This window comes from Xiphophorus hellerii, chromosome 20, assembly GCF_003331165.1.
Source record: "Xiphophorus hellerii strain 12219 chromosome 20, Xiphophorus_hellerii-4.1, whole genome shotgun sequence".
NCBI lineage: Eukaryota > Metazoa > Chordata > Actinopteri > Cyprinodontiformes > Poeciliidae > Xiphophorus > Xiphophorus hellerii.
This window is the reverse complement of record NC_045691.1, coordinates 18,523,875-18,542,620: the sequence shown is the minus strand read 5'-3', so window position 1 is coordinate 18,542,620 and position 18,746 is coordinate 18,523,875. Positions and strand designations below refer to the sequence as shown.

The 18,746-nt window shown below is 37.6% G+C and overlaps 2 protein-coding genes across 3 annotated transcripts in view; both read right to left on the bottom strand.

The window, feature by feature from the left end:
* The window catches only part of LOC116710254 (guanine nucleotide-binding protein G(i) subunit alpha-2-like), a 53,073-nt gene extending 45,372 nt beyond the window's left edge, over nt 1-7,701 (bottom strand). Inside the window, exon 1 of the mRNA XM_032549186.1 lies at nt 6,954-7,701. Within this exon, the coding sequence (XP_032405077.1) occupies nt 6,954-7,071 (118 nt within the window). The 5' untranslated portion in view covers nt 7,072-7,701. The remainder of the gene's footprint in view (nt 1-6,953) is intronic.
* A 2,582-nt stretch (nt 7,702-10,283) lies between these two features.
* The window catches only part of LOC116710355 (sodium-coupled neutral amino acid transporter 3-like), a 42,159-nt gene continuing 33,696 nt past the window's right edge, over nt 10,284-18,746 (bottom strand). For both annotated transcript variants that reach the window (XM_032549371.1, XM_032549372.1), the window contains 6 exons: nt 18,317-18,396; nt 17,883-17,983; nt 16,516-16,640; nt 16,217-16,361; nt 14,987-15,090; nt 10,284-14,188 (listed from right to left, as the gene is read on the bottom strand). In XM_032549371.1, coding sequence (XP_032405262.1) covers nt 14,084-14,188; nt 14,987-15,090; nt 16,217-16,361; nt 16,516-16,640; nt 17,883-17,983; nt 18,317-18,396 — 660 coding nt within the window. In that variant the 3' untranslated portion in view covers nt 10,284-14,083. The remainder of the gene's footprint in view (nt 14,189-14,986; nt 15,091-16,216; nt 16,362-16,515; nt 16,641-17,882; nt 17,984-18,316; nt 18,397-18,746) is intronic.

The following is an 18,746-nucleotide window of genomic DNA, read 5'->3' as shown; positions in this document are numbered from 1 at the left end:
ACCCTGTGAAGATGGAGGAGATTGAAGGAAACTCATTTCCCATGACGGAAAAAAAAGAAAATGGATTGCATGACAGCAGAAACGGGGATAATGGTTCACTCCATGGATGCTTAGTGACAACCAACCTCCAGATGTCCCACTGGACCAAAAGGCGCTTAAAACATAAGAAAGAAGGAAACTTGATATGGTGATGCTGTAAGAAGGCTTGTTTGAAAGAACATTTACAAGCATACAAAGACCAAATGCTATAATACCAGATAGCTTCAATTATTAAAAAAAAGAAAAACTTATTGGTTGGATTTGTTTCAGCTAATGGTTTCATGAAGCTACATTTTAGCACCCAACACATTGTCTGGCATGTCGAGCCTCTCTGGGATTTAGAGAAGAAGTTCAAAGACAGGCCGCCATGTGGGAAAGTATTCAGTCAGCAGGAGGAATGTGGGGAACTTTTAATCATTGCCCTGCTAAAGAATATTTGCTGTGAGCCCTCACTCGGTTTGTATTTTTAATTGTTTCATTTTAACTGCAGTAGGACCGGGCAATGTCAAATTCTCCTACTTCCTGTCACATGCAAGGTAGTAAACCCCTAGTTACCAACCGATCGGTGGATATCTGTCTGCATGTTTGTGAGCGTGAATGTGCCTCTAGTATAAACCTTTAGAAAAGCACTATATAATTTGAGTGCATTTACCACTTATTTATCTAAAGACAATGCTGATGAGCTAATCAATGATGTTTGCAATATGCCAATAATTATCAGTATAAAATTTTTTCCAAACTGCTCATACAGTTTGCAGTGAGAAGTTTACAACCAATAAGACTGTGATGATGACGTTGTATTACTTTTATGATCACTTGTATCAACACTGTCAGAAATTTCACAAAACATTTTGATAAAACTACATCCATATTGCCCATTGAGGCACCAGAAAAATCTCACTCATACCCACAGAGTGGAAATATTTACCAGATTTTTCATAAAATGTACACTTTTGTTAAATCATTAAGTTTAAATTGGACCAAAACACAACATTTCAGAACAACTGTCTTAGAAGTGTTTTTTTTTTTTTAAACTAACTTACTCAAAGGACCATTTATTTACCGTATGATTAGATATAATAATAATATTTACTGTATGATTGATACAACCGTACAGTAAGGATTGTATGGGAACAATCTTTACTGTATGCGTTACTCCAAGAGTAGAGTCCAGAGTTTTCCTCCTAGAAGTCAGATCATGTTTGGTGGGGAGGTTGTGCAGTCATCCCGAATTTCCTGCACCTTATTAAACATTTGAAATCTGTCAGAACTTTGCAAGAACCCCACATCCTCAGTCTTAAAATGTAATCCCTGAATATGCCCAGTGTGCTGCTGTGGAGTGTCTCTAAAACAGCAGGAGGAAGGAAGGGACGTGGACTGAAGAGTGGAGGTGGGAATTAAGGCAGTGGTGATTTATTTTATTTTTTTTAAGATATCACCATATTCAGAGCAGAAAGAATACTGTAGCGTTCAGTCTCTGTGGACCTGCACTGAGACGCGCAGTCTGCAGGAGCTGGTCTTATCTTCAGAGCTCTCGCTGTAATTGCAGGATATTCAGCCTCTTCGCAGACACATTCACGGCCCTGCCTACCAGTGCGTCATACAGCTAATTGGGCAGTGCTGTGGTGTAGACTGTTGAGTAAACACGGTCAAGTCATCAGAAAAATATATATAAAGCAACAGCTCATTTGAGAAATTTCAGAATTGCCAGGGTTTCTGTTGAAATAAAGCTGCAGAAAGATTCCATCACTTGAGGAGCGTCCTCTGAAGAGGAGACATATTTATTCTTGAGCAACACGTCCGGGAGAAAGGTTTCCATTGCAGAAACGGGAACCTCTATAATGAGCCAACTGTGATTACACCTGACACCCACTTAAGCTCTCCCTGTGACTTTAATAAGAGGGAGACGCTCAGTGTCTGCACAGTGCTGACCGCAGGAGAACATGTCACCCTGTGAAGTCATTCAGCAGGTCAGTCTGCAGTAAATAAATGACCGCATGAAACCCTGAAGGATGGACTGTATGTGCTGCTAAAGTTTAATACTGAACTTAATTCAAGACGAAAAAACAATAACTTGAGTAATAATAATAATGTTCAGCAACATGTGTAGATGAGGAAAAACAGTTGAAAACAAATAAAAAATCTGCCCATTTTTTTTTTCGGTCAACTCTGCCATTTAATAACAAAATCAACTATGTAAAAATTTTTTTTTTTAAATTTAAAAAAGGAGGGAGAAAAAATAATATTGTATTGAATTCACTTTGGTGGTTTTCAGTGTCATTGATGTCACAACTCAAAATGTGTTATTTCTATTTGTAAGTGCAACAACAATCACAGTGACAAAAAGAAAATTACACCTCCTGTTTGCAAAACATTCCTGGTTTTAGCATTTACAGCATTGCATGTCAGCAGCTGCAACCTCCAAGAACTGCTTTTATAGAATCGAGGCCACGGCTGCAGCACTGAACCACTCATAAACTGATACTGATATGTAGCACGTTACACACAGCATGTCATAAAAACAGTGCCGTACCTTCCACTTATTTTACGACGAGCGCCTTCTTTTATAAGAACCTAGCCAGAATCTCTCCCATATTCCAGTGAGTTTTCCTGCACGTGTACAGTAATATGTAAACACATTGAGGGCATGTTCAGTGCAGCGCTAACAGATTCGTGGTAAAAGCTTCTGGACTGCACGCCCGCAGGAGGCTTGTTTGCATACAGTCGGTATAGAGATGCATTTACATAACAGCACAGTCTGTCACCTCACAGCAAATATGTCTGTTTACTACGGAGGCTGTGAGGAGTGGGGAGAGTGGTGTACTTTGAATTTACGCACCTTATGCTGAATTGTGCACCTGTTGTTCCCAAAACAGAGTAAAATTAACCTAAGTGTTCTTTTAAGGACAAACAAGACGTTGGACGTCTCCAACCTCGACGGCAGGAAATCCTCACTGGTCACATTAACTAATGGCTTTTTTTTTTTTCTGAGAGACAACAAACAAGGCAAAACAGTCTCACATCACCTTTTCTTTCTTCTCCCCCATCTCCCTTTTTATTTTGGGTGAGGGAAGATTAACCAGAGCAGTTACCTTGGAAACCCCTAATTAAATTTACTTGTATATTGAGGGGGCAACATTTCATTTCAATTAGGCTTTCTGCAGTTGGATTTCGGTGAGTTGCTGAAGGGCGCAACGACTCGAGAGCCGATTGAAAACGAGCATCGCCGCTTCCGCCTGCAAATGCAAGAAATGAGGTTTTCACTTAAACCGAAACCCCGTAACGCAACTCGGAGTCTTTAAAGACTATGGGAATTATGGGGATGCTACTGTACCAGAGCGCTTAGAAAATAAGTGATGTGACACCCCTTAAAGGATGTAACACCTCTACCCTACATCCTTCACCCAGGGCAGGAGTGTCGTTTCAGCTGCAGCTGTAAGCTATTGCATGCTGTAGCCTGAGAGTTATGAGAGGATAATAAAAAATAAAAAAAAACTTTAATAGACGACTAAAGTTAAACTAAACACTTAACACAAGTTATCTGAGCTTGTTTTGTGCGCCTTTGATACACCTGTCCTTAACTGCACTCTGCGTTTACCATTTACAGTGAAACCTTTCAAGGACAGTCCAGGTTTATGTCCTAGTTCAAGATTCACAAGCGAAGACAGAATTTGGTAATTGCACAAGAAAAGGGGGAGGGGGAACACAAACTCCCTTGTAATTGCCCCAACCCTCGCTCTGTGAAGTAGACAGTAATTACTGATGTAAGACCTGCTCCACAGAGCTGAGTGTGTAATTAGCCCTCTGTCCGAGGGCACAACTTAACCCAGCCTCCTCTTCAGAGAGCCAAGAGAGGAAGAGGTGGTGTGCGTTCACCATCGATTTAAGATCGATGATCTGTGCTCCGTCAGAAAACAAAAGACAAACATACTTGTGAGAGTCAACGTTTCAAAATGAGCTGCACTGACTGATTCCTACATTAAATCAAAGTCTGGTGCACAAATTCAACCCCAAACAGTTCGTGCGCACATTGCCTTGCGTAAGTAAACCCATTACATGACAACCACACCAACACCAAGATGATAGACCAACATAAATCAGAGCACATTTGTGAAGTGGAAGGAAAAGATGCAAAAAAATGTTTAAGAACATATTTGATATGTATTTAGATTTCACCTCCTTTACTCTGACACTCTTAAGTAAAATCCAGTGCAAACAATGGCCATCAGAGGCTGACCAATTAGTCAATTCAATTCACATTTGAGAAGACCGACCCCAGCAAGAACATGGATGGTGGCAGAATAATGGTGAAGGGGTTTTCTTCTTTAGCAGTGAAAGGGAAGCTAGTTAGATGGATTTAGCTAATAGCAGAACAATAACAGAAGAGAAACTGTTTGGGGTCTACAGAGTTGACCCCAAACAGTTCACCTTACAGCAGGATAAAAAACCTTAAACATACGACTAGAAGTGCAAATAACTGAAACTTCCTCTAGAAATACTGATAGCTGCGGATTTTAGTAATTCAAACACCAAATATATCTTAATATGCTCCTAGATCAGCTACTTTGTATGCCAGCCAATAGTGCATAAAGTTGTGCATGGGTGTTCAGCTTCCCAAGCTGCATTTGCTTTTGAATACAGCAAACCTGCAAATAAACCATTTTTGGAAAATTTGCCTTTTACGTTCCAAATAAAATCTGCAAATTGATAAATCCATGAATCCTGAACTGCTGGAGGTGCAATGAAATCCTGTCTTAGAATGGCCAGAGTCAAAGTCCAGAAAAAAATCCAACTGATTTTGGGTGGCAAAACTTTCACATTTTTTTTATAGAGAATGAAAAATAAAGTCAGTCTCTTCATGTGCAAATCTTGGTGTTTATAGTGCTGATTCAAGGGGAATGAAAACACAATGCAAATAGCTCAGATTTTTGTTGTAAAAAAAATAAATAAATAAAAAAAGAGAAAAATATTGTATAATTTCTGCACTTCACTACCCAGTGTAAATCCATCGTATGTAAGCACAATAAATTCCATTAAAATCTGTGTTTTAACTTTGCCTAAAATGTGGCAAAGTTGAAGCGGTATTAACACTTACTGTTTGCACTATGCCCTGGATCCTATACTGCAGCCGTCTGCGGTACGATTCCCACCGATTTCTACATCGACTTCGATCTTTGAGGGTAAGCTTGAGATGAAGCCTTTCAGATGATAAAGCGAGGGAGAGTGGTTGCATCTATCCGTCTCTCTCATCCAATGGCATTTCCCCCAAATAGCAGCTTTGGGGCAACAACATTGAGGCTGATGAATTATGGTTATGGTTAGAAGATGCCAAATGCAATAATTAGGCTATTTATTTTGCACAAGTTTGACTTTTGGAACTAAACGGGGGATTTTAAAAGGGGTTAACGGACGATAAACGTGCCGTATCTGCTTCCTGTCAATTGCTCCCGTCAGTTTCCATGCAAAAACATTTAGTCAGGTCAACTTCCTGGAAATGTGACGTGAAGTTTTAGCGAATGAGCCTCATGTGGAGAGCAGGCATGGGCACAGCATGAGATCCCCACAGCATGATAACCTTGCCACAGCTTCCCCATGTCACGTTATTTATGACCTGCTTTTATTGAAAACAAAGCAATTATTCTTACTGCTGAAATAAAATTTTGAGAATTACATTTTTATAAATGATAGTATTTTCCATTTTGGTACTCTGGAGAACATCTTTTCTACCATTCTGTCTGTCAACACCTTTTCCTCGACACACTGAAGGTTTCTTTGTGGTATCTCAACAAAATGACTTAAAAACACAAAATCAGTATGACGGAAAATTTTTACTTGTTTCGAATCTGTACATTTGATGTGCCCTCCTGTACGTCTCAGCCCAACATCTGAAGAATCCCTTGCCTTAACATTTTTCTGTGAACAAGATCTTTATCGGGTTTTAACTCAGCTTGCCCTATTCCTCATGAAATAGACGAAAAATGAGAGGAGGAAAAAGCAGCATACTAAATGATCTAATGAGTTAGTTTAAATATTCCAAATATTTCCAAAAACAAAAAAAGAAGGAACAGGGTGATGACATAAGCATGTATCTCTGTCATCACTAAGAAAGCACAGAAAAAAAGCTCAGGAAATCCTCATTACTAAAAAAAGAAAAGCAACATGTTTGCTACTATAAAATTCATTAAAATAAAAAAAGACAATAAATAACTTTGGAGATATTACAAAGGCCTGCAAAAATAAAAAAGTCTTTCTCAATCCTTTGCGAAAGGATTGAGAAGTGTGTGTGTGTGTGTGGGTGTGGGGGTGGGTGTGTGTGTGTGTGGGTGTTGTGTGTGTGTGTGTGTGTGTGTGTGTGTCTGTCCTGGGAACAGACAGGGCTGTTCATCTTCTATCCAAACGCCAGCCCACTCATTGTCAACCAGACCCTGCCAAGTCTGACCTCCCTCTTTAGTCGGGCACAGCTGAGAGGAGGTCACTCTGAAAACTGACCTTACAATTTAAAAAAAAACCTAATAATAACAACAAGACTTTCCAGCAATCTCACAGCAATGCCCACATAGAACATGCTGTGAAACTGGCTTTCAAGGACAGAGCCGTAAAAAGCAACCGTAATGTTGCTGCTCTAAACTTTCCCAGGCACTGACGCAGGAGCTTTCATGTTTGTGTTAAAGCATGTGTGACACTGGGCGAGAAAAAAAACCCATAAAACGACAAAAGCAATTGTCTTTCTTGGGCTTCACTGCTTAATAAACTCTAGTTCTACAGAGGTGGGTCGGGTCAAAAGTGTCATTTTTCAAACATTCAAAGGCTTTTTACCTGTTATTTTGTTATTGTTGGGCACTTTTCACGCAGTTACACAACCTGCAAATCAATTTTGCAAGCCCGTGTCAAGTGTTGTGACAGAGTGTACTCACCCAGCAGCAGCAGTTTCACTTCTCTCGCCGCCTTCTCTCCATCTTCTCGCAGGTTTTTGTCAATCATTTTGGACCTCTCGGCCGCGGCTTTATCTTCCTGACTCACAGTACAACCCATGGTTCCGAGTGCGCGCTTCAGGTCTGCTGTTTGGTAGGGGAAGTTTAACAAGCGAAACAGTCCGAAATCCTCCCTCTTCCCCGGGTTTAAAGCAAAAACAAGGGCCGAAGTTGAGTAAGAGACGACTTCCCTTTTTGGTGTTCAGCGACAAACGTGACGGATTCTGTTCATCTGCGACTGTGAAACGACGCGAATTTGGGGATTTCTGGGCAAAATCTCAAAACACACGCTAGTTAATGTCTGAGTAAGTCAACATTTGTTCCCTATTAGTCCAAAAATACGGCTTGAGTTAACTTTTCTGGGTGAACTTTCTGCTAGTCCTCACAGCGGATCATCAGAGCAGGTCAAAGACACGAAAACGGCCCACGAAGTTCAGCATTAAAAAAAAAAAAAAAAAAAAAAAAAAGTACTCCAGCTGTTCAAAACCGAACACACGCAGAAACCCCCGCTGCCAGTTAAGCTACCGAAAACACCCTCGCCACTTTTCCCGTGGATTTTTTTTTTCTCTGACTAATGTAAATATTCGTCCTAATCCGTAAAGCCTGCGCGCATTCTTTCCCCGCGTAGAGATTTATCACATTTGAAGCCACACCCGTCGCCGCCGTTAAGTTCCCCTCAGACCGACAGGAGAGCGAGTCACCTCCCCAGCCCAGCAGCTACACAGCGCTGATGGATCCGCACCAATTCGACGCCAGCGCAGTGTGCGGCGGGGTGAGGACAGGGCGGAGTTTTTGTCGAGCATTTTACACGTTGGAAAAACATTAGAAAGCGAAATTAAATGCTCTGTTCTTTGAAATTAATGTCTGGTCTTTATTTATCTTGGTTACTTCAGGATTTTGTTCCCCCCCCCCCCATTTAATGTCTTTGTTATAAACAATAGAAAGATCAACACAAACACAAAAATTGTAGCAAATGAAAATTATACAATAACTAAGACATATTATGATTATTGTCATTCAGGGACAATCAAACACTGGGTAAGGTAAGGTAATTTTATTTATTTAGCATAAACAATACAAGAAATACAAATAAAATAATAAGCCAACAATGGGGAAACCACTAATATATAAAATACTCAAGTAGCCTGTATATCATTTTTCTTTTCACTTTTGAGTCATTTCTTAGATTACTACTTCTTACTTTTACTTTTGTTGAAGTAGTGCTACTTTTGCTTTAGTACAACTTTTGGCTGCTCTGCCCACCTCTATCTTTTGCATTGACTTTCATCCTCATTTTCAGATAGTACTTGGTGCATTTGCTCCCAGGTACCATGTTGAAGGGTCCAGTTCTTCATCTTTATTTTCTGAAGTAGAACTTACTGATGGTTTCAAGCTTTCCACAATCACCCTTTCACACATGGTAGTATTTATGGCGGATTCTAGGAACTGGGTATGTCCTGGTTTATCAAAGCTTTCCCATGTTGTGATGCTTCCATTTCCATGATTCATAGTTGATATTTAACACGTCCTCCGCTCTGGTGTTCAAACAATTACATTTAGACTCATCTGTCTCTAGAGAACATTGTTCCAGCAATCATTGCCTTGGTCTTAATTCTTGTCGGCAAACTTCAGTCATGGCTTTCATGTTTTTTTCTTGGAAAGCAACCCATGAAAGTTAATTGTGTGAAGTCACTTTCTGATTATGCACACATGCACTTTCACATCAACAATGACAAGAACCTGAATTAAAGATTTTAGTGATTTTTTTTTTTTTAGCATCTTGTAACTTGTTTTAATGTTGAACTTTCTTAGAGGGCATGTTGGGAGTTGTTATTAATGTTCTCACCTGTGTGCTATTTTGAGCTGATTTCAAATTCTTGAGACCTCTTAAAATCTCCTGCTACATCAGATTCTTTTTTCCTTCTACTTGAAACTGCAACATTTGCACATCACAGTGCAAATAGAATGTGCCATTAAATCAGTAGTCCAATGATTCCCAATACTGGTCCTCCTGGCACACTGTCCTTCGTGTTTAACACATCTGATTCAGATGCTTGCTGTTCAGCAAAAGCCTGTTAATCAGTCATCAATTGAAGTCAGCTGCAGAAGCAGGGAAACATGTCAAGCATGCAGGACAGAGTGCCTCGAGGACCAGGGTTGGGAAACGCCGCAGTGTGTCTTTTCAGGCAAATGTCCTTCACATATGCAGAGGAATATGGTAAGTGGTAAATGGCCTGTACTTGCATAGTGCTTTCACACGTAAGCTGCATTGTACCCACAGCTGCCCTGGGGCAGAGTGATAAAAACAAGGCTGCCATGCAATCAGTGCCAACATGACCTCTGACCAGGACTGTAGGCAGGACCAACATGATGACTAAAACTGATGAAGCAGGGGTTCAACCTGGCAACCCAGCGGTTGGAGGACTAAATCTTACCTCCTGAAATATCATTGGACATGTTTGGACATGTACTTGCACATGTATCATTTGAGCTTTTCATGACACTATTCTAAAAGTATAAACATAAATTTTCTTTTCAAGTCACACGTTCTTCCTCTGCCAACTTCCCAGTCTCTTTTCTCACTTCTGACTGGCTCGTCTGTCTCTTGTTGTAAAAAGAGCGAACCCTACTAAGAAAAACCCGCCTCCTCCCAGTGTTTTATGGGAAATGTAGTCAGTAAGGACGCAGAGCTTATTTCCCTCTTTAACAGATGCAAAAGTTTGTAATCAAGTTTAGTGATGTCCAAAGTTAAGTGCAGAGCTTACCATGATGCCATGATCAAACATAAAGGAAACTAGTTTTGACACGGTAATAGCTTAACTGATATTGATTTGCTTAATATTTTGCTGTACTTTTATAAAACTTAAATGATAAAATAGTCAATTAAATTCGCATCGTCTTTTCAAAGTTATGCCTTAATAATTCAAACGCTTTGTAAACGTTATCTGATTTACAAATCAATGGCGCCGATTTTGAATCCAATTAAATTGGTCTGCTAAAAATAATGAGGCGTTTCAATGAATGTCCAACTTGGAAATCAGAATATACTGAACCCAAACTATGCAACTTGTCCTCAATCCGAATTCTCATAAAAAAATTAAAAAGAAACATCCTCGCCGAAAAAGGTTTTCTTCCCAGTTCTGTAGCGCCATCATGTGGTAGATCATGGTATAGTGTCTCAGACACTATACAAAAGTGTTGATGCCCAAGAGTTAGGTATTTAAATAAAAACTAGCATTTAATGATCACATCTGAGAAATGAAGATAAGGAAATCATGTTACCCCATTATCTTTATTGCAACATCATTTACAGTACAATAACTGCCAGCAACATATTAAAATATAGAGATACAAGAAAATAGACATAAATTGAAGGACAATAAGGTTTAAAAGCACTTTGAAAATGATTACATTTACTTTTTTAATTGGACTAAATCTTTAATTGCTATTTACATTATATAAACTAGATATGAATATAGAATATAAAGGGTATACATTTATATACATTATTTATAAATGCTGGCTGATGTCATTATTTAATTAATGTTATGCTGTTCAATCAAATGCATATTAGGAAATCACACAATCAAGGAGGCCAAACAACACCGAGGTCTCCTCAGAGATCCTGTTGTATCCTCATTTATTGTTGCGTCATTTATTCATGTTTGTCTGTTTGTGCATGTTGTGAAGACATATCATTGTGCAACCTTATTATTATTATTAATTAATTAAATCAAATGGCCTACTTGTGCTTCAGCCAAATATCAGGTTCAAACAAGGAAGGGGAGAAATAAAAGCATAAATTAGCTGAACATCAAACACCAAGTTATGCTGCAATGGCTGATGCAGATGATTCCTCTGCACACAAACAAACACATAAAAGAAACATATATAAGGTAATAAAAATAAAAGGGGATTAAAAGAGATTTGTTGTGTAACAAAAGACAAACAGGACAATATTAATATATTCATACAGCACTTTTAGTAGTCTGGTGTAAGATTTTTTTTTTATCATAGAAAACAATATTGAAGTGTATGCAAGCCCAACATCTTACTGAGGACTCCTAAGTTAGTAGGTTTGTGTCTGCCAAGAAGCAGTGAGGAAGACAGACGTGACCACCAATGATGATAAACCACTCACTATATATTTTAAAAAATCAAACGTGAGAAAAACAATCATTTTGCATTTCATTACTGACTCGGATTGATCCGAAATATCCACATAAAACATCCAACATGACGTTTTGAACAACACTTCACCCATCGAAGGTAGACGAGGAACACTTACGTTATTATATACTTTTTGATCGGAGTATAGTGTAGATGGGAGTTAAAACGTCACAAATGTAGTATGGTTCACTTACAGTGGAATCATGGTTTCTCTTTTTAAATGACACTCAAAAACCTCCAACATTACATCCAATAAATTATTCATCATATTCAGGGAGCACATAACAGGAGTATATTCATTATCATGGAGGCTCTAAGGAATGTTAACTTTAATAGGGTTATTGCAGGTTATTCATATGTTACTAATCCACTACATTAGGCAGAACAATCAAAAATGTTGTTAAACAAAAGGAGCTTACCCTTAAGTCACATCTTCAGATATATTTATTTGCATTTTATCTCATTAACTGGTCTACATTGCTGTGCTTTTTGAAGTAATAGTGCTTTGCTAACCACCTGCTAAATAACAGACACACTTACAGCTGAGACAGACATGATCGGTCACTAGTGTGCGTGACGGACTAGTGTCAGTAAGGCTTGTCCTAATATTTCCCATTTCCAGTTACTGATAGCAATCTCTTTGATTAGTGACCCTGTTGTTGGTGGGGTTTCTTTTGTGCAATACTCTGCAAAAACATATTCATACCCCTTAGGTTTTTTATTTTTCATTTTTGAGGTAACAATAACAAATATCAGCGAATTTCAGGGTGATTTTATGTGATAAATCAACACGAAATGGAAAATAATTGTGAAGTAGAAAGAAATACAAATTTAAAACCAAAAGGTTGATGTTCTTTTGTATTCCTGCTACTCTGATACCCCCAGAGTGATTCTTTGTGCAACAAAAGAACACAGCAGGCAGGTCAAGGGGAAAGTTGTGGAGAAGTTTAAAGTAGCGTTAGGTTATGAAGCAATGTCCCAATCTTCTAACATTTCACAGAGCTCTGTTCAATCCATCATTTACACACGCAACACACATCAAGATGTGTTATTGTGCTGTTTATTTTTTTAATAAATTGGTTCATACCAGGACCAAGAGGTTATGGTAACTGGAAGGGTTCCAGAGATGCGCAGCTCAGGTAGGACAACTATTAGTCTTGTAATCTGGCCTTTATGGGGGAGTGAAAAGAAGGAAGAAATCCCATTAGAGGCCACAAAATACTGTATACTAAAGCTCACCTTCCAGCAGGACCACAACTCTACACACACAACCAGAGCTGTGATAGAGTGGTTTAGATCAAATTCAATTGCTAAAATGGTCCAAAGTCCAGAGCTACACTGAATTGAGAATCTGAGGCAATTGCTGTTCATAGTTGTTTTCCATTCAGTTTGACAAAACTTAAGCTCTTTTTTTTTTTAGAAGAATGGCCAACAATCTCAGTATGTACATGTTTAAATCTAGCTGTGACATACCCCAAAACATTTTCAGCTGTAATTCATTTGATCAGATGCTACAAAGTATTGACTCCAAATTCATGAATAAGAATGCATGAAAAAGATGTTTAGTTGTCAAAATTATGAAAACCATGAATCCTCATACTTCCACTTCAAACGTAAGTGCTCTGTGTGTTGGTCTATCCCATGAAATCTTGAAAAAATATGTTATTTAACACTGCAACTTGAGAAAATGTTTAGAAGCCCAAGGGGCATGAATAATATTGCAAGGCGCTGTATGTTTTGGTTATCTCATATTACGACTAGCAAATACTTAAAAACAGTTCATCAAATTGTCCAAGAGCCCAACCCCAGGTTTATCTGATAATACAACCTGATCATCAGCAGTCTCCTCTGCACTGTGGTTATCTTTTTGGGGCTAAGCAATCCAACAGACGAGGTCCTCAGTACCATTTCTACCTGTCCTCTTACAAAGTAATACTGAAAACAAGGAATACCTGCACAATTTAGGCATATATTGTGCTATGTTGGCAGAATTCAAAATGTGCCTTCTGGGTTATCCAGAACTAGCTAATCAGTCTTAGTTTTTTATCCAGTAAAACAATACAATACACTTTTTAGACTATATCTGATAGGACATATGTAACTGTGCTTTACATTTTAGTTTAACACCCTGGTCAACAGGAAGAATTGAGAGAAAGCTGAAAACTTCAAGATATAAAATAAAGAGCAGCAGCAAGAGTTAGTTTAATGTTCAGGTGGCACACCTTGAGGAAAAGGCCCCATTTTTGAGCTTTGTCAGCTGAATCACTTGGCCACGTATTTATTCTCGGTAATAAGTGTGCTTGTAGTTCTCTCATGTAATAAGCAAAAGTAGTGCCCAAAATGTAGCGATAATTGTCTTTTGCACTTTTAAAGTGCAACTGCTGTGGAAAAAATATAATTATATAATTAATTCTAAGTACAGAAATTCTACAAAATATATATAAATCATTTTACATTAGCTGGTAAACAGGAGACGGATCAAAATATCTATGTAATTTGTAGTTTTCATATTAAAGATCCTTTCAGGACAGGAGCTAACTTTATCTTTACTTTTCCACTTTGTCCTCACAAAACTCAGCCTCCCAGTGTCACAGTCAATCATCACACATCTGGCACTTCAGTAAATTAACTGTTAAAACTTCCCAAGCACTTCTACTGGCCTGGATCCACTGTTACTGTTTGGTAGGATGTACAGTACAATTTATCTCCACCAGAACCAGAGAGCTTAGAGAGGAGAGAGACGCTCCGCATCCCCAAACTCTCATCTCTGTAGCAGATATTCTCTTAGAAAAAAGGAAGGGCATCTTCAAACATCAGTGATTGGACATCAAAATAGTAACATTACAACACAAAATCCAAATCCAAACAATATAAAAGCTGAAAAAAAATAATACAGTAGGTTTCTAATGACCACTGCTCGCTTTACTGCTGCCTGATGTCCAGTCAATGATGATAAAGCTGAGACTCATTATCATAAATAGGAAACCGATCCCAGCGAAACAGGCGGCCTGAAAGAGAAACACAGAGTTCAAGGAAGAGACACACCAATGGGAGGATTAAGTGGCTGCATGATACCAAAAACGTTAACTTTTACAGGACATGATTGTTGATCTTACTGGGTTTTTCTTTTTTCTTAACAGATTTAGTTTGGTCCTAGAACAGCGGTGTCCAAAAATGTTTTAATTTTTCTTCTATTAAAAATGCAAACATATCTGATAGGATTTATACAGATAGTGTACGTCTGCATGTTGTATCGCTGGTGTTGCTGCAACAAATATTAAGTTGTGTTATTGTGCTGGTTTTTATTAAAATAAACTGGTTCTTTCTATGGTTGGGCTTTAGCACAGCTTTGCAATCTCACTCTCAGAACTGTGGTCTCTCCCAGATGCAGTAGCTCTGATCTCTGACTACATGCTTCTTTATATTTTATACTTTATATTTTATATTTATATTCATATTTTATACTGTATTTTATTTTATTCTGGAGTAACCTCACAACATTGGAAGCTCAAAATACTGTCCTGAGCCGTATGCAACGAAATTTCGTTCTGTATACACCCTGTGCATGCAAAATGACAATAAAGTCAGTCTAAGTCTTCTTCTGTAGGGTTTTTGAATAGCTGTACTCAAATTAAAGTTAGGATTTTTTTTTTTAGCAAAAGACTATGCCAATGCAATAAACTTTTATTTTAAGGCTTTTTAAAAATATTTTTCATAGATTTAAATAAATGTAGAAGTCCTCCCATTGTTGAACTGGTGTAAATGAAGGACAGTGGATTTGAGCAATATTTCCAAGAGATTCTCACCAGGATTTTTGGAACTGAGCGCAGAGGCTCCTCTTCTTTGGGTACAATTCGGATGTAGAAGACAGCAGGGAAAATGAAGATGAGACAAGGGGCGGATGTGGCACCTGAAAGTACATAAAATACATTCAATTATTTATAAATAATGTCAGTGTGAAAAATTAAACCCTGCAGAAGATGCACCACTTTGAGGATAAATAGGGAAGGTTCACAATATAAAAGTTTATTAAGTAAAACTATAGTTCTAAAAAGCAGGAATAAAAATCCGTTTTCAGAAAAATCATGGCTCTATGCACCTCTTGAGGCGATTTATGGCTATTGTTAGTTTTCTGATCAAAAATTAGATCCAACTTTAATGTTTTTAAAGCAAGAAAATGATTGGTGTAGTTCTTTCTTATTATTTTAATGCCATTTCTGCCCAGATTTTCCACAACAGTGATACATCAGATACAAGGAATAATTTTGCATTATACACTTCCATTTTATTATTTTATTCCAAAATTCTCCATAAATAAGAAACATTTCATTCATAAAAAATATTAGCTATCTAGTAAAGACTTGAGGATTTCTTGATTCTAAAACATAAAAATGAATTAGTTTAATTAAACCACAAAAACAAAAAAAATATATTCTATATGGTAGATATTTTTGTTTTATTCATGTATATTTTGTGACTTGAGATAAATTTCATCAAGTAGGACCAAAACCAAAAATGACTGTTAGAATTTCTACGGCTGCTGACCTCTAAAATAAAAAGTTTCTATGCAATGCCAAGTACTTCATGAATAACTTATGAACTATATATGTCTGGACTAAGGAATAGGGATGCAGAAATCTTTTATCAGAAGACATCGTAAAGGGCGTGGCAAATATCTCTCAAAACCTGCACACTCAAACAGGCTATGCAGATCTTTATTTTTTAATTTTTTCGTCTCAAAGATTTCAATGTTTCTTAGTTAAATTGTATAGGATACATATTACCTCAAAGTTGAGAAGGAAGAGTATAACTTCTTTATTTTAGCCCAGTTTCCACCCACTTCTGTTGAACTAATAAAACAGCATTTATGCCCATTTGCTTTCACAATAATTAAATATCGTCAAGGCAAAAGAGTATGAATATGAGCCGCCAATATGTCTCTATTCATTATCTATCAAGTTATTCCAACTTAGGGTTTCCAATTCTAATCTGATGAATTCACATCTTTTTCTCAAGATCAATTTAATCTAACCTACCAATAATCCCAAAGATGCCCAAGATGTTTGGGGCAAAGATGACCAGAAGGTTGATGAACGTGAGCAAAGTGATGGCAATTGCAATGTGACGAGGCCAGTAGAAGGTTTTATTGGGGAACATCATCTGCTGGATTGCTCTCCTTACCTGATCATAACACAAAAGGATTTAATTGTTTATTAATTTAATAACTTTGACAATAATGAAATATTGTCAAGGCAAAAGACAATATTTTAATTAAAAAGGCAATCGGCTGACGAGCCTGTGTGTAAACATTGAGTGCTAAAATAATTGTACTTACAGGAAAGAGCACGATCGGTACTGTAAGTGTGACAGCAGTGAGAACAGCCACTCGCACACAAAGGATTAAAGTGTCATAAGGGTCGATGCGGCTGTATGTGTGAAGTAGCTCTGCTTCCACTTCATCTGCAAGTGGCCAAAACAGGGAAACAGAGATTCAAAGTAAAATGTCAAAATTAGAGAAATTATGGGGTACTACTTTGTAAAATTAGACATCTATTTGAATTCTGGCTATTTACAGGACTTTTAGCAGCATAACTAAAACATAAAGCCAACTCAACAGAAATTCTTTAATAAACCAAAAATCACCCATCCTCCAATGCTATATCACTTCATAGATCTAAGCCCTCTAAAAAAAACTGGGATGTCCTCAAGAAAAGGGAGTCGGGGCTCGGGATGATTTATAGCGGCACTTTCTTGAGGGGTGTAAGAGAAAAGATATTCTAATTTCAGAGGAAAAAACACAGCTCTAAACCCCTGAAGATCTTAAAAGTCTCCCAAAAGTATTTAAAGTAAATACTTTTATTCCTTTAATTAATTGGGTCATGAAAGTAAATGACAATATGAAATCTGATACATTTTTCTTCAAAAACTGCTTCATATAAAGTTAGATTTTAAGATACACGAGGAAAGATGATTGAACTGTCTCCAAAACATGTCTCACCATAACTTCTTTTACAAAGTCTGATTTTATATTTTCGATGACTGAAAGTTTCTGAATAGCAACCCAAACATAAATAAAGGTTAATATTATATTTCTGTTAAACCCCTAAAATCATAAAAATATATGGCCCTATAAATTTACAGCAGGTGTCCATCTCCATTAATATCCTTCAATTATCAATGATCAATAATGGGGTAAAAATGTTTTACAATCTGTGGGTCACAAATGACCTATAGTGTCACAGTGAACTAAAGAAATTTCTTTAAAAAATGTCAGATCAAATACCATTTTCTAGGTATTGAATTCCTTTTTAACATGAATGTTTATTTCTCTATTTCATATAGTATAATATACAATAGAAAAAAATAAAAATTTGAAGCCTATTTTTCTTATCTTTAACAGTCAATAATCATGGAGGGACTTGTGTTTTTTTTTTTTTTACTAGAGGCCACTAGAGGGCATGAATGTATCATAATAGTTACAGGTTTCAATTTACTACCATTTTATTTCAATAGATTTGTATTTAGTAATTTTGGTACATTAAATTAAGTTAAATTTATTAAATGAAAGCTGAATTTTAAAACGCTTGCGTTTTTTTAACATTATGAAAGAATTGAACGCTTTAGTCAACCAAACCAGCAGTGAAACATGTTCTCTAAGAGAGAAACGCAAATTGTCAAAAATGAGAGAATACGAGGGCTTACCGTAGAAAGTTAGGTATCCAAACAGAGCAGCCAGGAAGTACATGACGTACATGACTGCAATGGAAATATTGGACACATGCTGCATCTTTTTCTTAGTGGGACTGAAATCAGAAAGAAAAATCATCATGTGGTTACACCAATATTCAGTTTGATTATGTTTCCAAGCAATGCCTGTTAAACCAAATACAAACGCTGCCTTCACCTTTAACCCTAGAAAACATTAGCAGCTTTTTTCAACAAGGGATTGTACATTTCAGCTAACAACATGCTACACAACCCAAAGCAGTGCAGAGACATTTCAAAATACAGTGAAAGCAGTGCATGTGACCAGAATATGGCAAGCCAAGCACAAAGCACAAACAGTAGCTTTCCTCTGTTTATTAATGTCTCGTCCAAAACAAAGTTAGCAGGAGGTTTCCATCATAAGAACATACTTGCGCAGCTCTGTGTAGATAGGGAGGACCTCAGGGTGGCACACAAAGGCGAACGCCAGGATTGGAATGGTGTAGGCCGTCTGTAAATGAACCCCAACAGGTCACCATAGATACAGCAGCGCTATCCCCGCCGTCTTACCACCAACTTCTGGCTGCACTGCCCATTGCTCCCTCTGACACATCACAGAGAGCTAATTGTTTCTTGTGATTAACTTGGGCCTGGCAGCAGACCAGCTTTAGCCTATTTAAAAATGCCTTGGTGCCTTGTAAGCTGCTAACCAGCTGGGATTGGTCATAGTTGAGTGAGAAAAAGTACGGGGATGCTGACAAAATGTTTATAGGGTTTTAGGAAAAATCTGGAGCAACGAGAGAATATTTGCTGCTGCTCTGAAAAGTAAAACTGCTCAATGAAATTATGCAATTGCGTTCA